The sequence below is a fragment of the Colossoma macropomum genome, unplaced genomic scaffold (genome assembly GCF_904425465.1).
Source record: "Colossoma macropomum unplaced genomic scaffold, Colossoma_macropomum, whole genome shotgun sequence".
Classification (NCBI taxonomy): domain Eukaryota; kingdom Metazoa; phylum Chordata; class Actinopteri; order Characiformes; family Serrasalmidae; genus Colossoma; species Colossoma macropomum.
In genome coordinates, this window is record NW_023494794.1 from 10,064,202 (window position 1) to 10,083,558 (window position 19,357).

A 19,357-nucleotide genomic window follows, 5' to 3' on the forward strand; every position below is an offset into this window, starting at 1 on the left:
GATGGCTCTTCAAGGGTTCTTTAGAAAAGCAGTCATCGTAAATGAAATTATAAGTGATTATAAATTTGACGTTTTCTATCTCACCGAAACATGGGTTAGACAGGATGAATATTCAGCACTAAATGAAGCCACCCCTATGGGCTATAATCATTTACACAGCCCAAGATTATCAGGCAAAGGAGGTGGATTATGTGTAATCTACCAGAATACCCTAGATATCAGACAGAAACAATGTGACACTTTCACTTCTTTCCATCAACATTACAAATTTGACCACAAAAAAGAACACATTTTCATTATTTAACATTTACAGACCACCAGGACCCTACTCAGAATTTCTAAAAGAATTTAGTGATTTTGCTGCAAACCTAGCTGTGTGCAATGATAAAGTAATGATTGTAGGAGATTTTAATATCCATTTTGAGAAGGTAGATGACCCACTAAAAAAGGCATTTACTTCAATCCTAGACTCTGTTGGTATTACCCAAAATGTAACAGGGCCTACACACTACTGTAGTCACACTTTAGACTTAGTTCTGACACTCGGACTTAACATAGACAGGCTTAATATCCTACCGCAAACCTCAGTAATCTCCGACCATTACCTAATTTCTTATGAGCTACGTCTTAGCCATAATACATGTACGTCCCCTCGCTATTCTACAAAGCGCGCAATAAAACCATTTACCGCCCTACAATTCGTAGAAAACCTCCCAGAACTAACAAGCCTAGTCTCCACTCCATCAGACCCAATGGAGCTAGATGTACAAACCGACTATTTAGAAAATACCTTCCGATCTACTTTAGAAAATGTGGCGCCACTTAAATTCAAAAGGATAAGACAGAAAAAGCTCGCCCCATGGTACGATGATAAAACCCGTACCTTAAAACAAACAGTACGGAAACTAGAGCGGAAATGGCGATCAACCAAGCTGGAAGTGTTCCACTTGGCCTGGAAGGAAAGCCTTATAGAGTATAGAAATGCTCTCACTAAAGCTCGCTCAGCGTATCTGGCCTCGCTGATCGAGAATAATGAATATAATCCTAGAGGACTGTTTAGTGTGATTTCCAGAATTACAAAAATCAGGCAGGTATTGAACCACAAATCCCGGCGACTCTCACCAGTGAAATTTTTATGGACTTTTTTAATAATAAAATCGAAAATATTAGACAACAAATTCAACCCACAGTATTAAATCCAACTTGGCTGTAATCTGACATGGCTGATATAAAACATAACGTAGTTGCAGAAGAAAGGCTTGAAACTTTCTACCCACTCACACAGCCAGAACTAGAGAAGATTATCTCCTCTGCAAATTGCACAACCTGCACACTTGATGCATTTCCCTCAAAATTACTCAAAGAAGTGCTACCAGTTATCATTAATCCTCTTTTAACTATAGTAAACTCGTCCCTTAGCCTGGGCCATGTACCCAATCCTTTTAAACTAGCAGTTATTAAACCTCTGATCAAGAAACCAAACCTTGATGCTAGTGTATCGTCTAATTACAGGCCTATTTCTAGCCTACCATTTATATCTAAGATCTTAGAAAAAGCTGTAGCCCAACAACTTAGTTCATATCTACATAAGAACCACATATATGAAAAATTCCAATCTGGATTCAGGCCTCATCACAGCACTGAGACGGCTCTAGTTAAGATAACAAATGATCTTCTCCTTGCCTCTGATCAAGGCTACATATCCCTGTTGGTGCTACTTGACCTCAGCGCAGCTTTCGATACGATAGACCACAATATTCTCCTAGAAAGGTTAGAAAACATGGTTGGAATCACAGGGACCGCCCTATCGTGGTTCAAATCTTACTTAACGGAACGTTATCAGTTCGTAAAGGTAAATGATTCATCTTCCAATTATTCACAAGTAAGATCTGGAATTCCACAAGGCTCTATTTTAGGACCATTATTATTTACATTATACATGTTACCGTTAGGGGCGGCACGGTGGCGCAGTGGGTAGCGCTGTTGCCTCACAGCAAGAATGGCCTGGGTTCGATTCCCGGCCGGGTGACCAGGGTCGTTTCTGTGTGGAGTTTGCCTGTTCTCCCCGTGTCTGCGTGGGTTTCCTCCGGGTACTCCGGTTTCCTCCCACAGTCCAAAAACATGCAGTTAGGCCAATTGGATGTGCTAAAATTGCCCCTAGGTGTGAATGAGTGTGTGAATGTGTATGTTTGTCTGTCTGCCCTGTGATGGACTGGCGACCTGTCCAGGGTGTATCCTGCCTTCCGTCCAGTGACAGCTGGGATAGGCTCCAGCACCCCACCGCGACCCAGAAGGATAAGCGGTTTAGATGATGGATGGATGGATGGATGTTACCGTTAGGCACAGTTATAAGTAACCATGGCATTAACTTTCACTGTTACGCAGACGATACGCAACTGTACATATCAGCCAAACCTGATGACAAATACAGGTTAAAGAAAATAGAGGACTGTGTAAAAGATGTGAAAGGTTGGATGTTGCGTAACTTCCTCCTTCTAAACAGTAACAAAACAGAGGTTCTCCTTCTGGGTCCAAAAGTGGCAAGAAATAAATTATCAGATTTAATTTTAAATCTCGCTGACTTTCCAGTTATACCTGGTTCAGCAGCAAAAAATCTTGGTGTCTTACTTGATCCAGATTTATCATTCGATCAACACATAGGCAGTATCACTAGGACAGCTTTTTTACGTCTTCGCAATTTCGCCAGAATAAGAAATGCATCATCGCTGCATGATGCAGAAACATTAGTACATGCCTTTATTACTTCAAGGCTAGACTATTGTAACGCACTACTATCAGGATGCACCAGCAGGAATTTAAGTAAACTTCAACTAGTTCAAAATGCTGCAGCCAGGGTTCTCACGAAAACTAGAACATTTGATCATATCAGTCCAGTTCTATCATCACTTCATTGGCTGCCTGTTAAATTCCGTATTGATTACAAAATTCTTTTATTGACGTATAAAGCCCTACATGGGCTCGCTCCTGAGTACCTGCAAGACTTTATTTCCCATTACGAGCCACCACGATTACTCAGATCACAGAGTGCTGGCTTTTTAATAGTTCCCAGAATTCAGGAGGTTTCATCTGGGGGAAGAGCCTTTTCTTATAAAGCCCCCAAACTCTGGAATGATCTTCCAGAAAATGTTCGGGACTCAGACTCAGTCGCAATATTCAAATCTAGGCTGAAAACTCACTTGTTTAGTTTAGCTTTTGGTAGTTAATGTTTCCCCTTAGATAAAGGCAGCAGATCCAGGGGTCCATGGACGCAGGGAATTATAGTAAACTGAGTATATATATTATAGTATAGTAAACTGTTGTCCCGCCGCTCACACGCGATCACTCAGGTTTGTGGACGGTGGAGCGGAGGGATGCCAAATTGTCTCAGGGTGCTCCCGTGTCTGTGTGCCCTTTTGGTTCTCTCCTTTTAGTTAAGCTGTTATAGTCAGATCTGCCGGAGTCGTTAGCCACACTCTGGAAATGTTCTACATATTATTATACATTCACCCATACAGAACTAAACTAACTCCATCTCCCTACCTTTTTTCTGAGTAAACGACTGCCCACCTATCCGGCCGGACACTGATGGATGATTGTCTGTAGAGCTCTCCTGCCACCCGCTTCAGACCAGTTGCCCACGCCCCAGTCTCCGCCACCTGCCTTGGACTAGCTGCCCACCCGACACTGAAGTGGACTCCTAAATATTACTATTACTACTACTATTAATATTAGTAGAATAATAATTTTGTACGTAGTTTGACCAGAGGAGGATGGGTCCCCCCATGTGAGCCTTGGTTCCTCCCAAGGTTTCTTCCTCAGCTCTGAGGGAGTTTTTCCTTGCCACTGTCGCCACTGGCTTGCTCACCTGGAGGATTTACAGTTCATGTTAAAACTTTGTCCTTAATGGATTTCTGTGAAGCTGCTTTGTGACAACATCAGTTGTAAAAAGCACTATACAAATAAATTTGACTTGACTAAAGAAAATGGTTCTATATAGAACCGTGAACACCCAAAGAACCCTTTGCATGATTAAAGGGTTCTTTGCATTGTGAAAGCGTTCTTCAAATTGAAGGAGAATGTGCTGTAGATGATTCTCTATAGACATTTTTTTTAAAGGGTTCTATATAGCACCAAAAAGGGTTCTTCAATTGGTACAAGCTTGACATCGTAACAAAAGAAGAACCCTTTTGGTGCTATATAGAACCCTTTAAAAAAAATAAAAAAACTTCTGTCCAGTGACAGACTGGTTTATTTTCTTTTTCTCTCTATTCGCTTTTGCATATTAGTTGTCAATTCTTTATTCTTTATTCATGATCTTCTCATTGTGTTATTGTTTGCTATCTGGTGTCGACCGGAGGAGGATGGGCTTCCTTTGTGAGTCTCGGTTCTTCTCAAGGTTTCTACCTCTTACTCTGAAGGAGCTTTTCTTGTACCTGTTGTATTTGGCTTTCTCATTTGGGGTTCAGACCTCGATTTTCAGTAAAACTGCTTTGTAACAACAACTGTTATAAAAAGCACCACATAAATACATTTTGATTGGGTTTGACTTACTGTGCCTTTAAAATGATGTATGTAAATTAACTCCTAACTGTATTGTGAATGGGCGGAGCTAAACTGCTGTAGGCTGTATTGGTGTTTGTTTCAATATGTCAGTTATGGTAACATCACTGAAACAGTGAATTTGGATTTTGCTGTATATTTGCAGCTATTTGTGTTTTGTTCAATTACAGTTACAAAGTGTTTACATGAGACAGTCACACATCATATGCTATCATTTTCAGGAGATCCTCTCAGATGTGCCACACTATCAGAAATTAGATATCCTTGTGATGTTAGGCATATATATATATATATATATATATATATATATATATATATATGTATATATATATGTATAGTATATATATATATTATATTATATTATGTATGTATATATATATATATATATATATATATATATATATATATATGTATATACACACACACTATTACACTTCTACTATTTTATTTTTATAATTTTATTGTTATTTATTTTTTATTTTTCATCTGCAGACTAGTAAACTTAGTTGTTCAGATATCTTTTCAGAAATTATCAGAGTGCCTGTGGGCTGAAAATACGTTTTGATACTTCATGTTAATACATTCTACTGCTATGAAAAAAAAAATGCTTAGCAAAAGAGGGCTATATTTTTATTGGTTTTCTCTCCTCTTGGATTTATACTGAGTGCTAAAACTGTGATATCCAGCAAGGCAGACATTGGAATGTTTTCATCAGAGCCATAATACTTAAAATCAATGGAAACTGAAACATAAAGTCTAATATTGAAAGATGCTGTTATGTGTCTTATGTGTGCATGTTAAACCATTAGTTTCATTAACAAGTGCACAATAAAGGACCACCAGTCAGATCAGAGCTCATTTACATATCAGTCTTAAAGGCATAGTAAAAAAACTGCTTGTTAAATTCTAGGAATAAAGAGTGGTTGGAAAATGATCATATGAAAAAAAAATTATAACAGTTTTTGGTACATAAAAGCACCCAAATTTCATGAGTGCACTTCAATAAATAAATACATAAAAATAAATAAATAAATAAGATATGGGCCCTGTAAAGTGTGTCACTCCCCTCCAAAAAGTTTGAGCTTGCTATGATTTCTTTTAGAATGCTGCCACCTATGGGTTGTTTTGAGCATAAGCATATATAATTTACTCCAGCAGGAAGTACCCTTAATGTTGACCTTCTTACCTTTTTAGTTTATCTTTCTCATCATATTAAGCACCATTCATCATAGCATATATTACTTAAATGACAAAATTATGGTTTTCTGCAATCTTCCATAAAAATATAATGACTTTTTAACATTTTCTGATATTTGACTACATCAGAGTCTCAGGCAAGGTGCAAGATACAGGGGGTTCTGAGGGGGTCTTACCTACAATAAGCTTCTGTCTTTGATATTTTTAACTAAATACAGATGTAGCACTGGTCTGTCTCAGGGTGGCTCTGTAGCAAATTGGTTCACCCAGTTGGTCCTTCATATCCCTGTAACCTCTGAACAACTGTGCGTTACACTGTAGCATCCATAGCATATTTTTAAATCTAAAACATTTGCCCAGTTTCCCAAGAGATTGATGAGTGAATTACTACTCACTTCTGAACAAACACAGAGTGCACAAACAATACAGTGACAGTGGACACCACTGGGCATTTCTTCACATTCTTATTGTTGTAATGCAGCAGAACTGGTCAGATGCTCCCTGTGAAAAATCCAGCCTTGAGGCTTTAAAGGCAAAATGGCTTTCCACACTGAAAGTAAACAACAGGCCAAGGTCAAAGCCAGAAACAATCACCAACAAAAGGGGGCATCAAAAGAGTGGTCAGGGACAAAAGGAAATCAAAGAACCAGTAAACACAAAAAACAGCAGACAAATCCAATAACAGAGTACACAAATCAAAACAGGTCAACGTTCAGAAGAAAAAACTGCTCGGTATGCTGAATAACGCTGTGGCAATGCTTCACAAAGACAATGAGCAATGCTGAATCCCTGCATGTTGTGTTGATGTGTAAATCTTTATGTTAATTAAAAAGTAACTGCATATTTTACAGGTTAATTAATAAAATTCTGGGTGATGATCTGCCAGAAGGGCGGCACGGTGGGTGCTGTCGCCTCACAGCAAGAATGGCCTGGGTTCGATTCCCGGCTGGGTGACCAGGGTCATTTCTGTGTGGAGTTTGCCTGTTCTCCCCGTGTCTGCGTGGGTTTCCTCCGGGTACTCCGGTTTCCTCCCACAGTCCAAAGACATGCAGTTAGGCTGATTGGACATGCTGAATTGCCCCTAGGTGTGAGTGAGTGTGTGAATGTGTATGTCTGTCTGTCTGCCCTGCGATGGACTGGCGACCTGTCCAGGGTGTATCCTGCCTTCCGCCCAATGACAGCTGGGATAGGCTCCAGCACCCCACCGCGACCCAGAAGGATAAGCGGTTTAGATGATGGATGGATGGATGGATGGATGGATCTGCCAGAACATACAGTTCTACAGTGAACTGAGCTGAGCCCCAGATCTTAAAGCTAAGACATATTTCCATTTGTACTTAGAGTGAAGAAGGGAAAGGATTTATCTGCTGGTGAATTTCCACCAGGTGCATGATGTGAAAAAATCTCAAAAATCTAGTTGCAGTCTTGCAAATAGTGACCCTGCAAGATCCCTAGTCTTTGCAAAATCACAGTCTGTGATTGTGAAGTGTGAGAGGGTGTCAGACTTTTCGAAGTCTTTTTAAAGTCTTCTAGTGTACGGTTAGCATTACTCTGATTTCTTTCGGTGTTCTCAGTCTGCGCATGTGCAAAAACAGATGGCGGCACTGAAAATAAGTAAGCAGTGTTGCCGCGAGACACTGCAAAACACTTTGAAGCTGCACTGAAACCAAATACATTCTTGATGAAATGAAAGATTTAAATATTCTTCATCTTCTAGATGATGTATGTTCATATTTTCAGATAAGTGGCGCAATGATTAGCCGCAGCACGAAGTTTGAGTATTACATTATGTTTACGTCACGTCTTCTTCTGTGAGTTTATTGGCTGGTTGCAAAGCAGAAATCTGATTATTGACTCATGTAGATCCGGAGTTTCCCATTGTCTGATTACTCAAATGCATGTAAACACACTGAAACTGTTACTGACTAAAACTGTTTTTTGGCAGTTATTGGATTATTAAGAGCACGTAAATGCACTCATAAATCTCTAAACAGATAAAACAGATTAGTATTCAGGTGAAGTGAATCTGAAAAGAGGTCTGTGATTGGCTGATGGTGGCGAAGAAGGTGACACGTGATCTCCCAAGGGATTCTGGGAGTTGGAGTTCAGGAGGTGACAGGCAAGGGACGTATTTTGGGGCTACAGGGCCGAAGGGAGGCGTAACAGTTGTTTATATATATATATATAGGTCAAACAGATAAGAAATTCACAAACACACAACTTCAGAGAGCTACGCAACAAGCTGTGAATCTGACAGGGTGTGTGAAGTATGATTCTGCTGATTTTAGCTAAGAACCATGTCAAGCCTGAACGTGTTTTACAGAGAGTGTTCTGCTCTAATGTGTGCTATTGTGAAATGCGAGATGAGTCACACCCTAACCTGATCATCTAAGGACTTTATTCCTGTTCACTCAGCATTGTTATGTAGTTCCGAGAGCAAGTACGGGTGACTTTGTCCAGCTTTGCTTAGATTATTGTAAACATATTTCAGTTGTAGTAGTGGAGCCTATTAGAAAAGGCTGGCAAATGAAGACATGGTCTCTGTTCAGGAGTAGAGTCCGTGTGACTATGGAGTTGTACCTAAGCCTCTTCTTTGTAGCCACAACAGCAGCAGGTAAGACAATTACCAGCAACTATTTCAACATATCTTACAAAATACCAACTTTTTTAAAGAAGTCATTTCTGATTTAAAAACTACATTTTTTTTAAAATTTGAAATGACTTCGTAAAAAAATGAATATTTCTAACAACACTGCCAGTAAAGTAAACAATAAAGTATCTAAATTTCTCAGTGGTGTTTTACATACAGTGATATGATGATATTGTTACTGCTCTAATGATCATTAAATATTTATTCTTGATGTATATTTGTTATTATAACATACAGTATTATTTTAATAAATAAGGCGAGGTAAATACACTAAAGCCACGACTGTTTTCATCTGCTAGAATATAATATTCAGTGTCTTACAGTGTGACTGATCACTGCCTGTTTTCCAGAAACACATTCTTACATCACTCTTTATACGGCATCGAAACAGCCAAACATACCCTGGTTTACAGCGCTGTCGTTTGTAGATGGACATGAGATTGATTACTATGACAGTAACATTATGAAAGTGGTCCCCAGACAAGAGTGGGTGAAAGAAACACCTGATTACTGGAATGAACACACATCACGGCACCAACAAGCACAGGAGGAGTTTATGAAAGATTTTGATGCTGTGAATAAACAGTTTAACCATTCTGGTAGGTTTTAAATCCCAAATCCTCATTCAAAAATAAACAAACTTTGTAGCTGAGTGGGCTTTGTACTTTTATCAGTCTTAAGCTTCGACTCATATTTTTCATCTCTCTCTCTCTCTCTCTCTCTCTCAGGTATAACAACATTTCAGAGGATGTTTGGATGTGAACTGAGCGATGATGGGAGCAGTGAAGGATTTGATAACTATGGATACAACGGCCAGGATTTCATCTCACTGGATTTGAACACAATGACGTACATCGCTGCCACACCACAGGCGGTTATCTTCAAACAGCGTTGGGAAAGTGACATAACTCACATGGCACTTCAGAGGCATTACTACAGTGAATGTGTTGACCGGTTGAAGAATTTTGTGAATCATAACAACTTTTTTTTAAAGAGAAGAGGTAAAACTCAACAGTGAGCTCAGGCTAATTATTCTTGTATGTAAAACTGTCAGTTTCTGTAACATAAATAAACACAGGGCATTTATAAAGCATCTTCAAGAGCTTCACAATAACAATAAAAATCCTTAACATCTTATAGATTTTTTCTTATAAACTGTCTCAAAGTGTTGAAATATTTATAGAAAGTTTACTTGGTATTATTTAAATATTTAAGAAAATCAATTTCCTGATTCATTTTAATCGTTTTTATTAAAAACATGCAAATAGATGACTTATGTTTTACTTTAGCTTTACTAAATACTAAAATTTTTCTAAATGTCCAGCAACCACAAAAGAGTCTAACAGCATAATTACATTTCACTAACTTTGAAAGCGCTTCAAAACAGTAATCCATCCACTCTTTTGTGTTTGTGTCAGTTGTCAGTTGTTGATTTGTCTGTTGACTTGTCCAGAGATGTCCAAACTACATCAGTGTGTCGCTTTTACAAATCACCACAAACAGTTTCAGAATGTGATGCTTTTTCAGGCTGTGTGCTCATCTTTCTCTTTTTTTTCTTTTTCTTCAGTCACACCTGAAGTCTACCTGTTACAGAAGGACTCCTCCTCTCCAGTGGTGTGTTTTGCCACAGGTTTCTACCCCAAAGCAGTGATGCTGAGCTGGCAGAAGAACGGTGAGGACCTCTTTGAGGATGTGGAGCTTACAGAGACTTTATCCAATGGCGATGGAACCTTCCAGAAGAAGAGTTTCCTTCATGTGGGGCCTGAAGAGCAGAATATGAACGAGTACAGCTGTGTGGTGCAGCATATGAACCAGGGAATTATACTGACTGCGAGCGAAATCAAGACTAATTATGGTACGTAAGATCACCACAGTATATAAATGTAATGTAAGGAAGTATAAGTTGGCTATTAGTTGTCAAATAATCTAAAATCTGAAATCTGAAATTTAAAACTGGTCATATAATCAAACTTCATACCACTTCAACACAAAGTTTTACTACGAGATATGTGATGAGAGATGTGCAAACTCCTACAAGCATTCAGACAATTAAATACTAGAAAAAATCTGTGTTTTTCATGTGTGTGTGTGTGTGTGTGTGTGTGTGTGTGTGTGTGTGTCTGTGTCCTCCCTACAACTAGTTGCTGCAAACACCTTTTACATAGAATTGACTGCTGTTGTCACTTTGGCGATTATATGCAATGTTTTCATTTGGATCTTCATAGTAAAGTGCAGAAAAGGTAAGATTCACCAAGTCCTCATACTAACTATGAACATGTGAGCATATTTTAAACAGCTGCTGATCCAAAGACAGGTACTGATTTTTTTCTCTCTCATTAGGAGACAAAATGTATATTAAGACAAACCCAGATGACTGACACCGAAGGAAGCTGTGGTTAAGGGGAATAAAGAAGAGGTCATTCCCTGAACAGCTCAGTCCCTTCTGTTCAAGAGTGTAGCTTGGGTGCAGGGATGCCGTATGGAGGGGGGTAAGTTAGGATGATTCTAGGGGCCTGTGACTGACGGGGGTCCTAAATAATTGTTAACCCTTCTGTTGTGCTCAACTGTAAGAAGCAGTAATAAAATTCCTTGGTCAAATTGACATGATGCATGTTTAAGCACCAAAAGTAGTTAAGTAGTTTTCCATAAACATTATTTTAGCTCATATAATTTTAGTGTAATCATGTTTTTCACCCATTACAGATCATGGTTTACTTATAATAATTCACTTGTTTTTCAAGAAAATATCTTTTAGACATTTTTTTCTGTACACTGGCAAAAACTAGACATTCAACATATTTGTTTGTTTATTCTTATTTAGACTTTTTCAACTTTTTTACATTTTCTATCATGGGGGCATGTTGATTAATACAAACGAAACATCTCTTCTGTTTTGGGTCAAACATATTTTGTATTTTTTAACTTTAAAACGAGTCAATTTGACTTGCAACATAACAAGATGGTCAAATATTAGAGTTTTTTTTCAATGTTACTTTTTTTCCCTTTTTTTCGTTTTTGACAAAAAATTAAGATCTAGAGAACGTCTGCCCAACAGGTGCTGTCTCCACATCCCCAAAGGCTCAACCAATGAAGCAGTGTTATATTTTCAGGGTTGGCGTGGCCTGTGCTGAAGGGGAGGTGGGGCCCAATGTGATATCTTTTCATGGGCCCCTAGCTGCGCCTCTGCTTGGGTGTAGGGTGGATATAGGTTTTGTTGTTTTAGGGCGCATGTAAAAGTTTTAGTGCTTGCTAGACTGTGATGTTAATTTCATTTGTACTGAATCTGTAATAACCCTGGAAAGTTTGACTTAGAGTGGGACACTGCTTTGTCTTTGTCACATGTCAGGGCCCCTGTCAGTCTGTGCAAAAATTTTTTTTTAATTCTTTGGGATCCTTTTTTTAAATAAGTTATTTTTCATGTAAATGTTTAATGTAATGTTGTTTCTATTACATTTATAATTGTGAATAGATATCAATAACAGATTATAGTGTGCTACAGACTTACAAAGTAAGTGATTAGTTGTTTCAGTCTTGGACAAGACGTACACAATGTATACTCCTTGAATATGAATTATTTATTTATTAATATTTTTCAATAAATACTACAACATCTACAAATAATTGTAATTGTTTTATTAATTCATTCATTTATTCATGTTTTACTACACTGGATTTATTAAGGTCATTTTAATATCAAGTCAACAAACATTGTCATATAATGTAGTATTGACGTTCATGTTCCTTTGATTTCACAAATATGACCCTGGGAAAAAAATAATAATAATAATAATAATAAAGTAAAATGAGAGTTAATTTACCAGAATCCTCCATAATTAATTTGCAGAAAAAGATCAAATCAAGGGTGTGTAGAAAATGTAGACGCCTGTCCTCAGTGTGAAGTATGGTGGTGGATCCGGGATGGTATGGGGCTTTTGTAGTTCCAAACATCCTGGCAATCCAAAGACAAAGCAATCATTTCTCTCATTTTACTTGTGTGTTACCCATGACTGAGGGTGTTTGGCCTCATATTTATACCACTTCAAAAGAGGCAGAGATGGATGACCATTTCCTGAAGACCCATATGTGCCTTAAAAAGATGATATAAATATCAGCTGCATTTTATTCAAGATTTTTTTGTGCTGCCAATAACAATCACACATGCTTACATTTAATGCACAAATCATAAAATAAACGTACAGAGGGGATGCTAAAAGGACTATGTTGTCATCTAATTGTTTAAGCCTGTGTCTCTGGTTCTTTATTATGGATTTATACTCTGTGTGTTAAATGCTTCTGCATGCTATTGTTTTCTGGACACGCCTTAACAATCGAAACTTGCACTCACATCGTGTAACTTTGGCTCACCTTTTCTTACAACCATAGTGCAACTGCACTCTTGTGTAGACAAGTGAAGAGAGTGTAGAGAAGAGACCACAATGCAAACTGTGGATGAGGCTGTGTTTGGGAGAATGCAGACAACACTCTTTGCTTGTCAGGCAGAGCTGGACAGCAACGTTTTCCAGCAGTTCTAGCAGATTTTGTCATACATTGACAAAAAAAGAAAAAAAGAAAAACACTCAAATGCCACCATCTGCAGATCTGTCCAGCCTGTGCAGATAAGATGTCATAAAACTCGATTGCATCTGGCCTATATACTTTTATTTGGCCTGATCCCTGGTCAGATTCCATTTTCTATGTGAAAATAAGTGAACAGATCCTCTACAGAGAACAACACTTTTGCACGTGTTAATGCACAATTACTGTTTATTTGCTGAATTTAAAATGTGGTAAAAACATAAAATGTGGTCTGTGCAAAAGCTACGACATTTCATATTTTATGTTTATTTTTTTCTAAACTCAACAAATAAGCAGAAACTGTGCACTGAAAGTCAGAAAAGACTAAAAGCCTGCAGAAAATGGCATATTTAGGTGTGTTCTCTGTAGAACATGTGCCCACAAAACATGTCATTTGACTGGGGGTGTTTAAACTTTTAAACAATTAATTGTTAATGTGTTAACAATTAATTAAATACATAACATTGTTTTCATCTGGTTAATCTACACTTCCTAAACATGTTAATAGCAGAACAGTTTAAAGTTTAAAGGCAAATCAGTGGATAATTAGGTCCATGAGACTGTATCCTTGCTACTGTTGTTTTGTAATGTTGCTGTGGCCAAGGACAGATTAGGTTTCAGGAAGGTGTCGTGAATGACGTAAGTGAACCTTGAGTTCCTTAACCAGCACTTGCAACATTTGCATGTCATGATCATGTGATAAGGCTGCTAAAATGACCAGTGTACTGTCAGTATTTAGTAAGGCCTAACTAATGCTACTTCATCACCAATTCATTATTTTAGCAGCCTAATCACATGATCATGACATGCAAATGTCGCAAGTGCTTAAGGAACTTAAGGAAGGTTCACTTACATCATTCACGACACCTTCCTGAAACGTATTCTGTCCTTGGCCACAGCAACATTGCAAAACAACAGTAGCTAGATTAACCATTATTAAGCAGCAGTAGCGGAGCTAAATCATTTACTATGTTTAAAATGTAAAAATATTTTACCACCTGTGGGAACTGAGGAGACACTGCTGTAGTTTTGAAAGTGAAATGTTTTCCTGTTCTTGTTTGATATAGAATTTCAGCTGCTCAACAGTTCAGGATCTCCTTTATCATACATTTCATTTCATAATGCGCCAAATGTTTTCAGTAGTGACAGGTTTGGACTGCAGGCAGGTCAGTTTAGCACACGGACTCTTTTAATACAGTGCAATGCTGTTGTAATACATGCAGAATGGGGTTTGACATTGTCTTACTCAAATGAGCAAGACCTTCCCTGAAAAAGACGTCGTCTGGATGGCAGCAGATGTTGCCAAAACATGTATATTGTATATATCGTTCAGCATTAATGGTGCCTTCACAGATGTGCAGGTCACCCATGCCATGTGCACTAATGCACCCCTATACCATCATGAATACTGGCTTTTGAACTGTGCACTGATAACAAGCTGAGAGGTCTTTAGCCCGGAGGACACAGTGTTCATTATTTCCAAAAAGAATTTCAAATGTTAATTTGTCGAGCCACAGGACACTTTCACTTCACCTCAGTCCATTTTAAATGAACTCAAGCCCAGAGAAGGTGTCAAGTTTTACATGGGCAAATAAATAAAGTCCAGTCTGCTTCATTGTGCACATATTTCCTGGTTCCTTTAGCGGTGGTTACTGTAGTGAGCAAGTCTGCTCCTGTCAAGGGAGGAGTTTGGGCTATAAAAATGCATTCGTCTCCAGCATAGAACTTCTGAAAAGGAATGGTCCAGAGCAAAAGTTGACATCACTGATCGGCAACAGACTCTGAGTTTATTGCAATATTTCAAGTTAGCATTGCAGCATTTAGGATTTACAGAGAGAAACAACTGTGTGTGGCAAAAGGTAAGGCCATGTTTTTTCCCTCTGTTTGATTGCTTGTTTTTGTGTGTCATTCTATTGTTTTTGTTAAAAACAGCGAATTACCCAGAATATTTCCATGTTTACCCAGAATATTACCACGTATTTCATTGTTAAAGCTAAACTGTTAGAACTGTTGAAATGCATCTCAAATGGTATCTGTACTTATAGTCAAACCATTTAATAAGCATAGTAAAAAAAAACATTGACAAGAACAGATGAATCAGTTGAGTATTTGAAATGAATGTAATTCTGAAAAAGAACAAGACAATAAATGATGACAATGATAAAAACTGAAGAACAGAAAAAGATTTAATCAACAGAAGTACAAATGTGTGTCTAAAGCTGCTAAGCCGGTAAGTGAGTGTACCTGCAAAATGTCTGACGGACATAAATGAAACCTTTAAGGTACTTAGAAACAGAGTTTTTCTTCTCTTTAAAAATTATGCTTTGTGGAATGTAACTGATCAGCCAAGACATGTTTGGTGTCTGAAGTTTGCTTCTCTTTGTTTTGTACCAGAGCTATGAGGTAGTGTAGCTGACAAGTTATGACAGCTTAGCATGATGCTAACTGCATGTCTAAATAAAGGTGGGCAATAATCTGTAACTGACTTGATTACCAGTTATCAGATTAAACAGTGGACATAAATACGGAATTCAGGATTGAAGGGACTTATAATACTGTTTTTCCTTTTTTACTGACAACAGTTTTTATGTTTCAAAACAGGTTGACACAAATACATCCAGCTTCCACAGTGAAGAAAGAATGAAAGCCTACCTATGCTTTATCTTTGCATCCGTAGTATTTGGAGGTGAGAGTTTAACTGAATTTAATTTTCTGTTTTCATATCCATGTACACACCTCTTAGCACACAGACAGCAGTCTCACTTTATTGCTCTGTTGAATTAAATATTATGCACATTTTCAAATGTTTCCTAACCCTGGTCCTCCCTGCGATAGCTCACCTATTTCAACACAGTAAAGGCTTGAGAAACTGTTCCAGCCTTTTTTTTAACCAATATAATGTTCAGAAGCAGAAGAAATACAACCCCATTTCCAAAAAAAGTTGGGATGCTGTGCAGAATGTAACTAAGAATAGAATGCAATGAAATGCAAATCATGTAAACCATATTTTTCAATGAAAATGCTACAAAGACAACATATCAAATGTTGAAACTGAGAAATTGTATTGTTTTATTTTTTTGAAAAATATATGCCCATTTTGAATTTGATGGCAAAAACACGTTCCAAAAAAGTTGGGACAGAGACATGTTTACCACTGTGTTTCATCACCTCTTCTTTTAACAACACTCTGTAGGTATTTGGGAACTGAGGAGACACTGCTGTGGTTTTAAAGTGAGATGTTTTCTCATTCTTACTTGATATAGAATTTCATATCATATTCTATTTTTCATTTCATAATGGGCCAAATGTTTTCAGTGTGACAGGTCTGGACTGCAGGCAGGTCAGTTTAGCACACAGACAGTGCAATGCTGTTGTAATACATGCAGAATGGGGTTTGACATTGTCTTGCTGAAATAATCAAGGCCTTCCCTGAAAAAGACGTCGTCTGGATGGCAGCATATGTTGCCAAACATGTATATATCGTTCAGCATTAATGGTGCCTTCACAGATGTGCAGGTCACTCATGCCATGTGCACCAATGCACCCCTATACCATCATGAATTCTGGCTTTTGAACTGTGCACTGATAACAAGCTGAGAGGTCTTTAGCCTGGAGGACACAGTGTCCATGATTTCCAAAAAGAATTTCAAATTGAGCTCAATCCATTTTAAATGAGCTCAAGCCCAGAGAAGGTGGCAGCATTTCTGGATCCTGTTTACGTAGAGTTTCTTCTATACGTTTTAGAGTTCTTTGCTATGTTATGCTGAGAAACGTTATTCTTGAATTATTGCACTATTTGGTGAACCCCTCCTCATCTTTACTTCTGAAAGACTCAGACTGTCTGGAATGCTTTTAAATACCTATGTCATGTTACTGACCTGTTGCCAATCAACCACCAGATATTTTGCATTACACAACTTTACCAGCCTTTTGTTGCCCCCATCCCAACTATTTTGTAATGTGTTGTTGGCATCAAATTCTAAATAGGCACATCATTTTCAAAAAACAATAAACTTTCTCAGTTTCAACATTTGATATGCTGTCTTTGTACCATTTCCAATTAACTATAGGGTTTAAATGATCTGCACATCATTGCATTTTGTTTTTATTTACATGTTGTACAGTGTCCCAAATTTATTTGGAAATGGGGTTGTAGTTTCCTTCTTGCAACTTGTTTAATGCATCTTTGCACATATTTGTTCCTTACAAAAAACTCAAACATGTCTTAGTCTAGGAAACGTACACACATGTATCAGCTTTTACCTGTTGGTGATATTTGTAACCTTACCCTCTCTGTTGTGCTCAGATTTTACAGAGTTTGTTCTTCACGAAACCCTCTACACAGTACTGACAGGGAATAAAGAACCAGCCAGGCTGCATTGTTCTGTCGTTTGTGGATGATCTGCAGATCGACTACTATAACAGTTCATCTAAAGTAGTGGAACTGCAGGAGTGGGCAAAGCAGCTTGCACCTGATCACTATGTACAGCACAAGTCAAAGGCTCACTCTTCAGAGTGTGAGAGGATGAAAAAACAATTAACTGATGTTATGGAACTCTTTAAACACAGTGCAGGTAAGGCTGACAGTCCAAAACACTTTATTTAGGATTTTTAAATCTCAACTGTATAGAAATCATTTTGAGTGGATTTGTTGCACGCCTGTGTTCCCTCAGTTGGATTTGAGTTATGTGGGACTATCTTGGAAGAAGGTGACATCAAGTGAAGCCCTAATAAAAAAAAATCACTAAAATCACTAAAATATATGGCTGTATTTTTTTTTTTTAAAGTGCCAACTGCAAAAGTTTAGTTCCACAGTTTCACATGAGAAACTGGACTTTAAAGAGCAGCTTTTTAACAACGGCCTACATGTCTTAGTTACTCCCACTTATCAACATGGTTACTGTAGTGACCCCTGATTGAACATACTGTATCTTTAATTCCATAATCCGATATCTTGCACAGATTCATGGTCTCAGAACTAAAATCGAACTCTGCCAGAAAACAAAAGCTTAAAAAAGAAACACAAAAGTCTGATAACTTGGCTACGCCACTGTCATTCACTTTGTGGTCTGAAAAGTTGAGTTTTTCTAGCTTTTCACTCTCTATAAACCTATAGTTTAGGTTATCCTTTTTAAAAATCTGACTTTTGTTAATTATCATCAATTCGCAAATCATTAGAATCATTAAGGAAGCTTTAATATTTGCAATCAAGTTAACAGCCCTTAAAGTGTTTACACTGGCCCTTATTTTATGTCATTTAAAGTTGAATGAATTTCAGGTCTGATAGGAGTGTGTGTGAATTGCACACTGATTTACATGCAACTAAAACTCCACTCCATTTAAAGACATGCTGTAGTGTGTTTCTGCTTTATACGACTGTATATTTTACTATACATTTTACTGGCCTTTTTTAAAGTCAATAAATAATGAATAAGGTACAATATATCAGTAAAAGATTTAAGAAACAGAAGTACAGCCTTAAGCCGCTAAGCTAGTAAGTGATAATGATAGCTGGGAATTGGCCATTGTATGTTTTAGAAAGCTGATGTGAACAAAACTAATTTCGGTATGTATAAGCTTTTGGAATGCAGCTTATAAAAGCTACTTAAGCTCAGGCCAATAGGGGAGCAGTGCTTTTCCTGCTCAGTTCCAAACTCCACCTATGAGGACCTGTTGGCTCATGAGCACGAATGCGTTTTTAACTGACTGACAATTTAAACATCTTGTAAATGATGTGTATATGAGGGTAAATTGGGACATGTCCTTTGCAAATGTCATATGAATCAGGAACGAGGGCCTAGGCACTCGTTTCCACACACTGAAGCTGATTCATCAATCCTCTAATGTGGGTATGTCGAGAATATTCTATTAGCAGGAATGCAGAATTAATGAACTTCAGATTCTCTTAAAAAAGGAAAACAAAGCCATCATGATTGACCACCATGTACAGAGCTACATACTTTATTGCAGTGTAGGCAGCATTTTAGTGCAATAACGTGTGCAGAACATGATATTACAGACCACCAAGCATAAATATAAATGGTATTATGTAATTCTCTCTCTCTCTCTCTCCTCTCTCTCTCTCTCTCTCATCAGGTGCGCACATGTATCAAAGAAAGTTTGGTTGTAAATGGGCTTCCGTAACCGGATACACAGAGGGACTTGATGAATATCGTTATGATGGAAAACAATTCATAGTTCTTAAAGTGAAAAATGATCCACCTGCCTATATTCACTCGTTGGAAGAGGCCAGAGCCGTAGCAGAAGCTTTAAACAACAACAAATCACAGCTTAAAGAACAAAATAACTACTACAAAAATGAATGTCCTAAATGGCCAAAGAGGATTGGCTCAAGAGGAATCAGTGTTGTGGAGA

At 37.8% G+C, this 19,357-nt stretch overlaps 1 protein-coding gene and 1 long non-coding RNA gene across 2 annotated transcripts; both read left to right on the plus strand.

Moving 5' to 3' along the window:
* Positions 1-8,106: 8,106 nt before the first annotated feature.
* Positions 8,107-12,019, plus strand: LOC118814507 (major histocompatibility complex class I-related gene protein-like). Its single transcript, XM_036580141.1, has 6 exons — positions 8,107-8,371; positions 8,758-9,006; positions 9,136-9,408; positions 9,975-10,262; positions 10,549-10,647; positions 10,748-12,019. The coding sequence occupies exons 1-6, from the start codon at positions 8,284-8,286 to the stop codon at positions 10,783-10,785; spliced, it is 1,035 nt and encodes a 344-aa protein (XP_036436034.1). The 5' UTR covers positions 8,107-8,283; the 3' UTR covers positions 10,786-12,019.
* A 2,602-nt stretch (positions 12,020-14,621) lies between these two features.
* LOC118814508 lies at positions 14,622-19,357 on the plus strand. The gene is made up of 4 exons (XR_005007726.1): positions 14,622-14,841; positions 15,584-15,668; positions 17,289-17,556; positions 19,079-19,357. It is a non-coding gene; the product is annotated as an uncharacterized LOC118814508 (long non-coding RNA).

Coding starts and splice junctions, on each gene's coding strand:
- LOC118814507 (XM_036580141.1), top strand. CDS start 8,284: ATGAAGACATGGTCTCTGTTCAGGAGTAGAGTCCGTGTGACTATGGAG. Junction 9,409..9,974: donor CTTTTTTTTAAAGAGAAGAG/GTAAAACTCAAC, acceptor CTTTTTCTTCAG/TCACACCTGAAGTCTACCTG. Junction 10,648..10,747: donor CATAGTAAAGTGCAGAAAAG/GTAAGATTCACC, acceptor CTCTCTCATTAG/GAGACAAAATGTATATTAAG.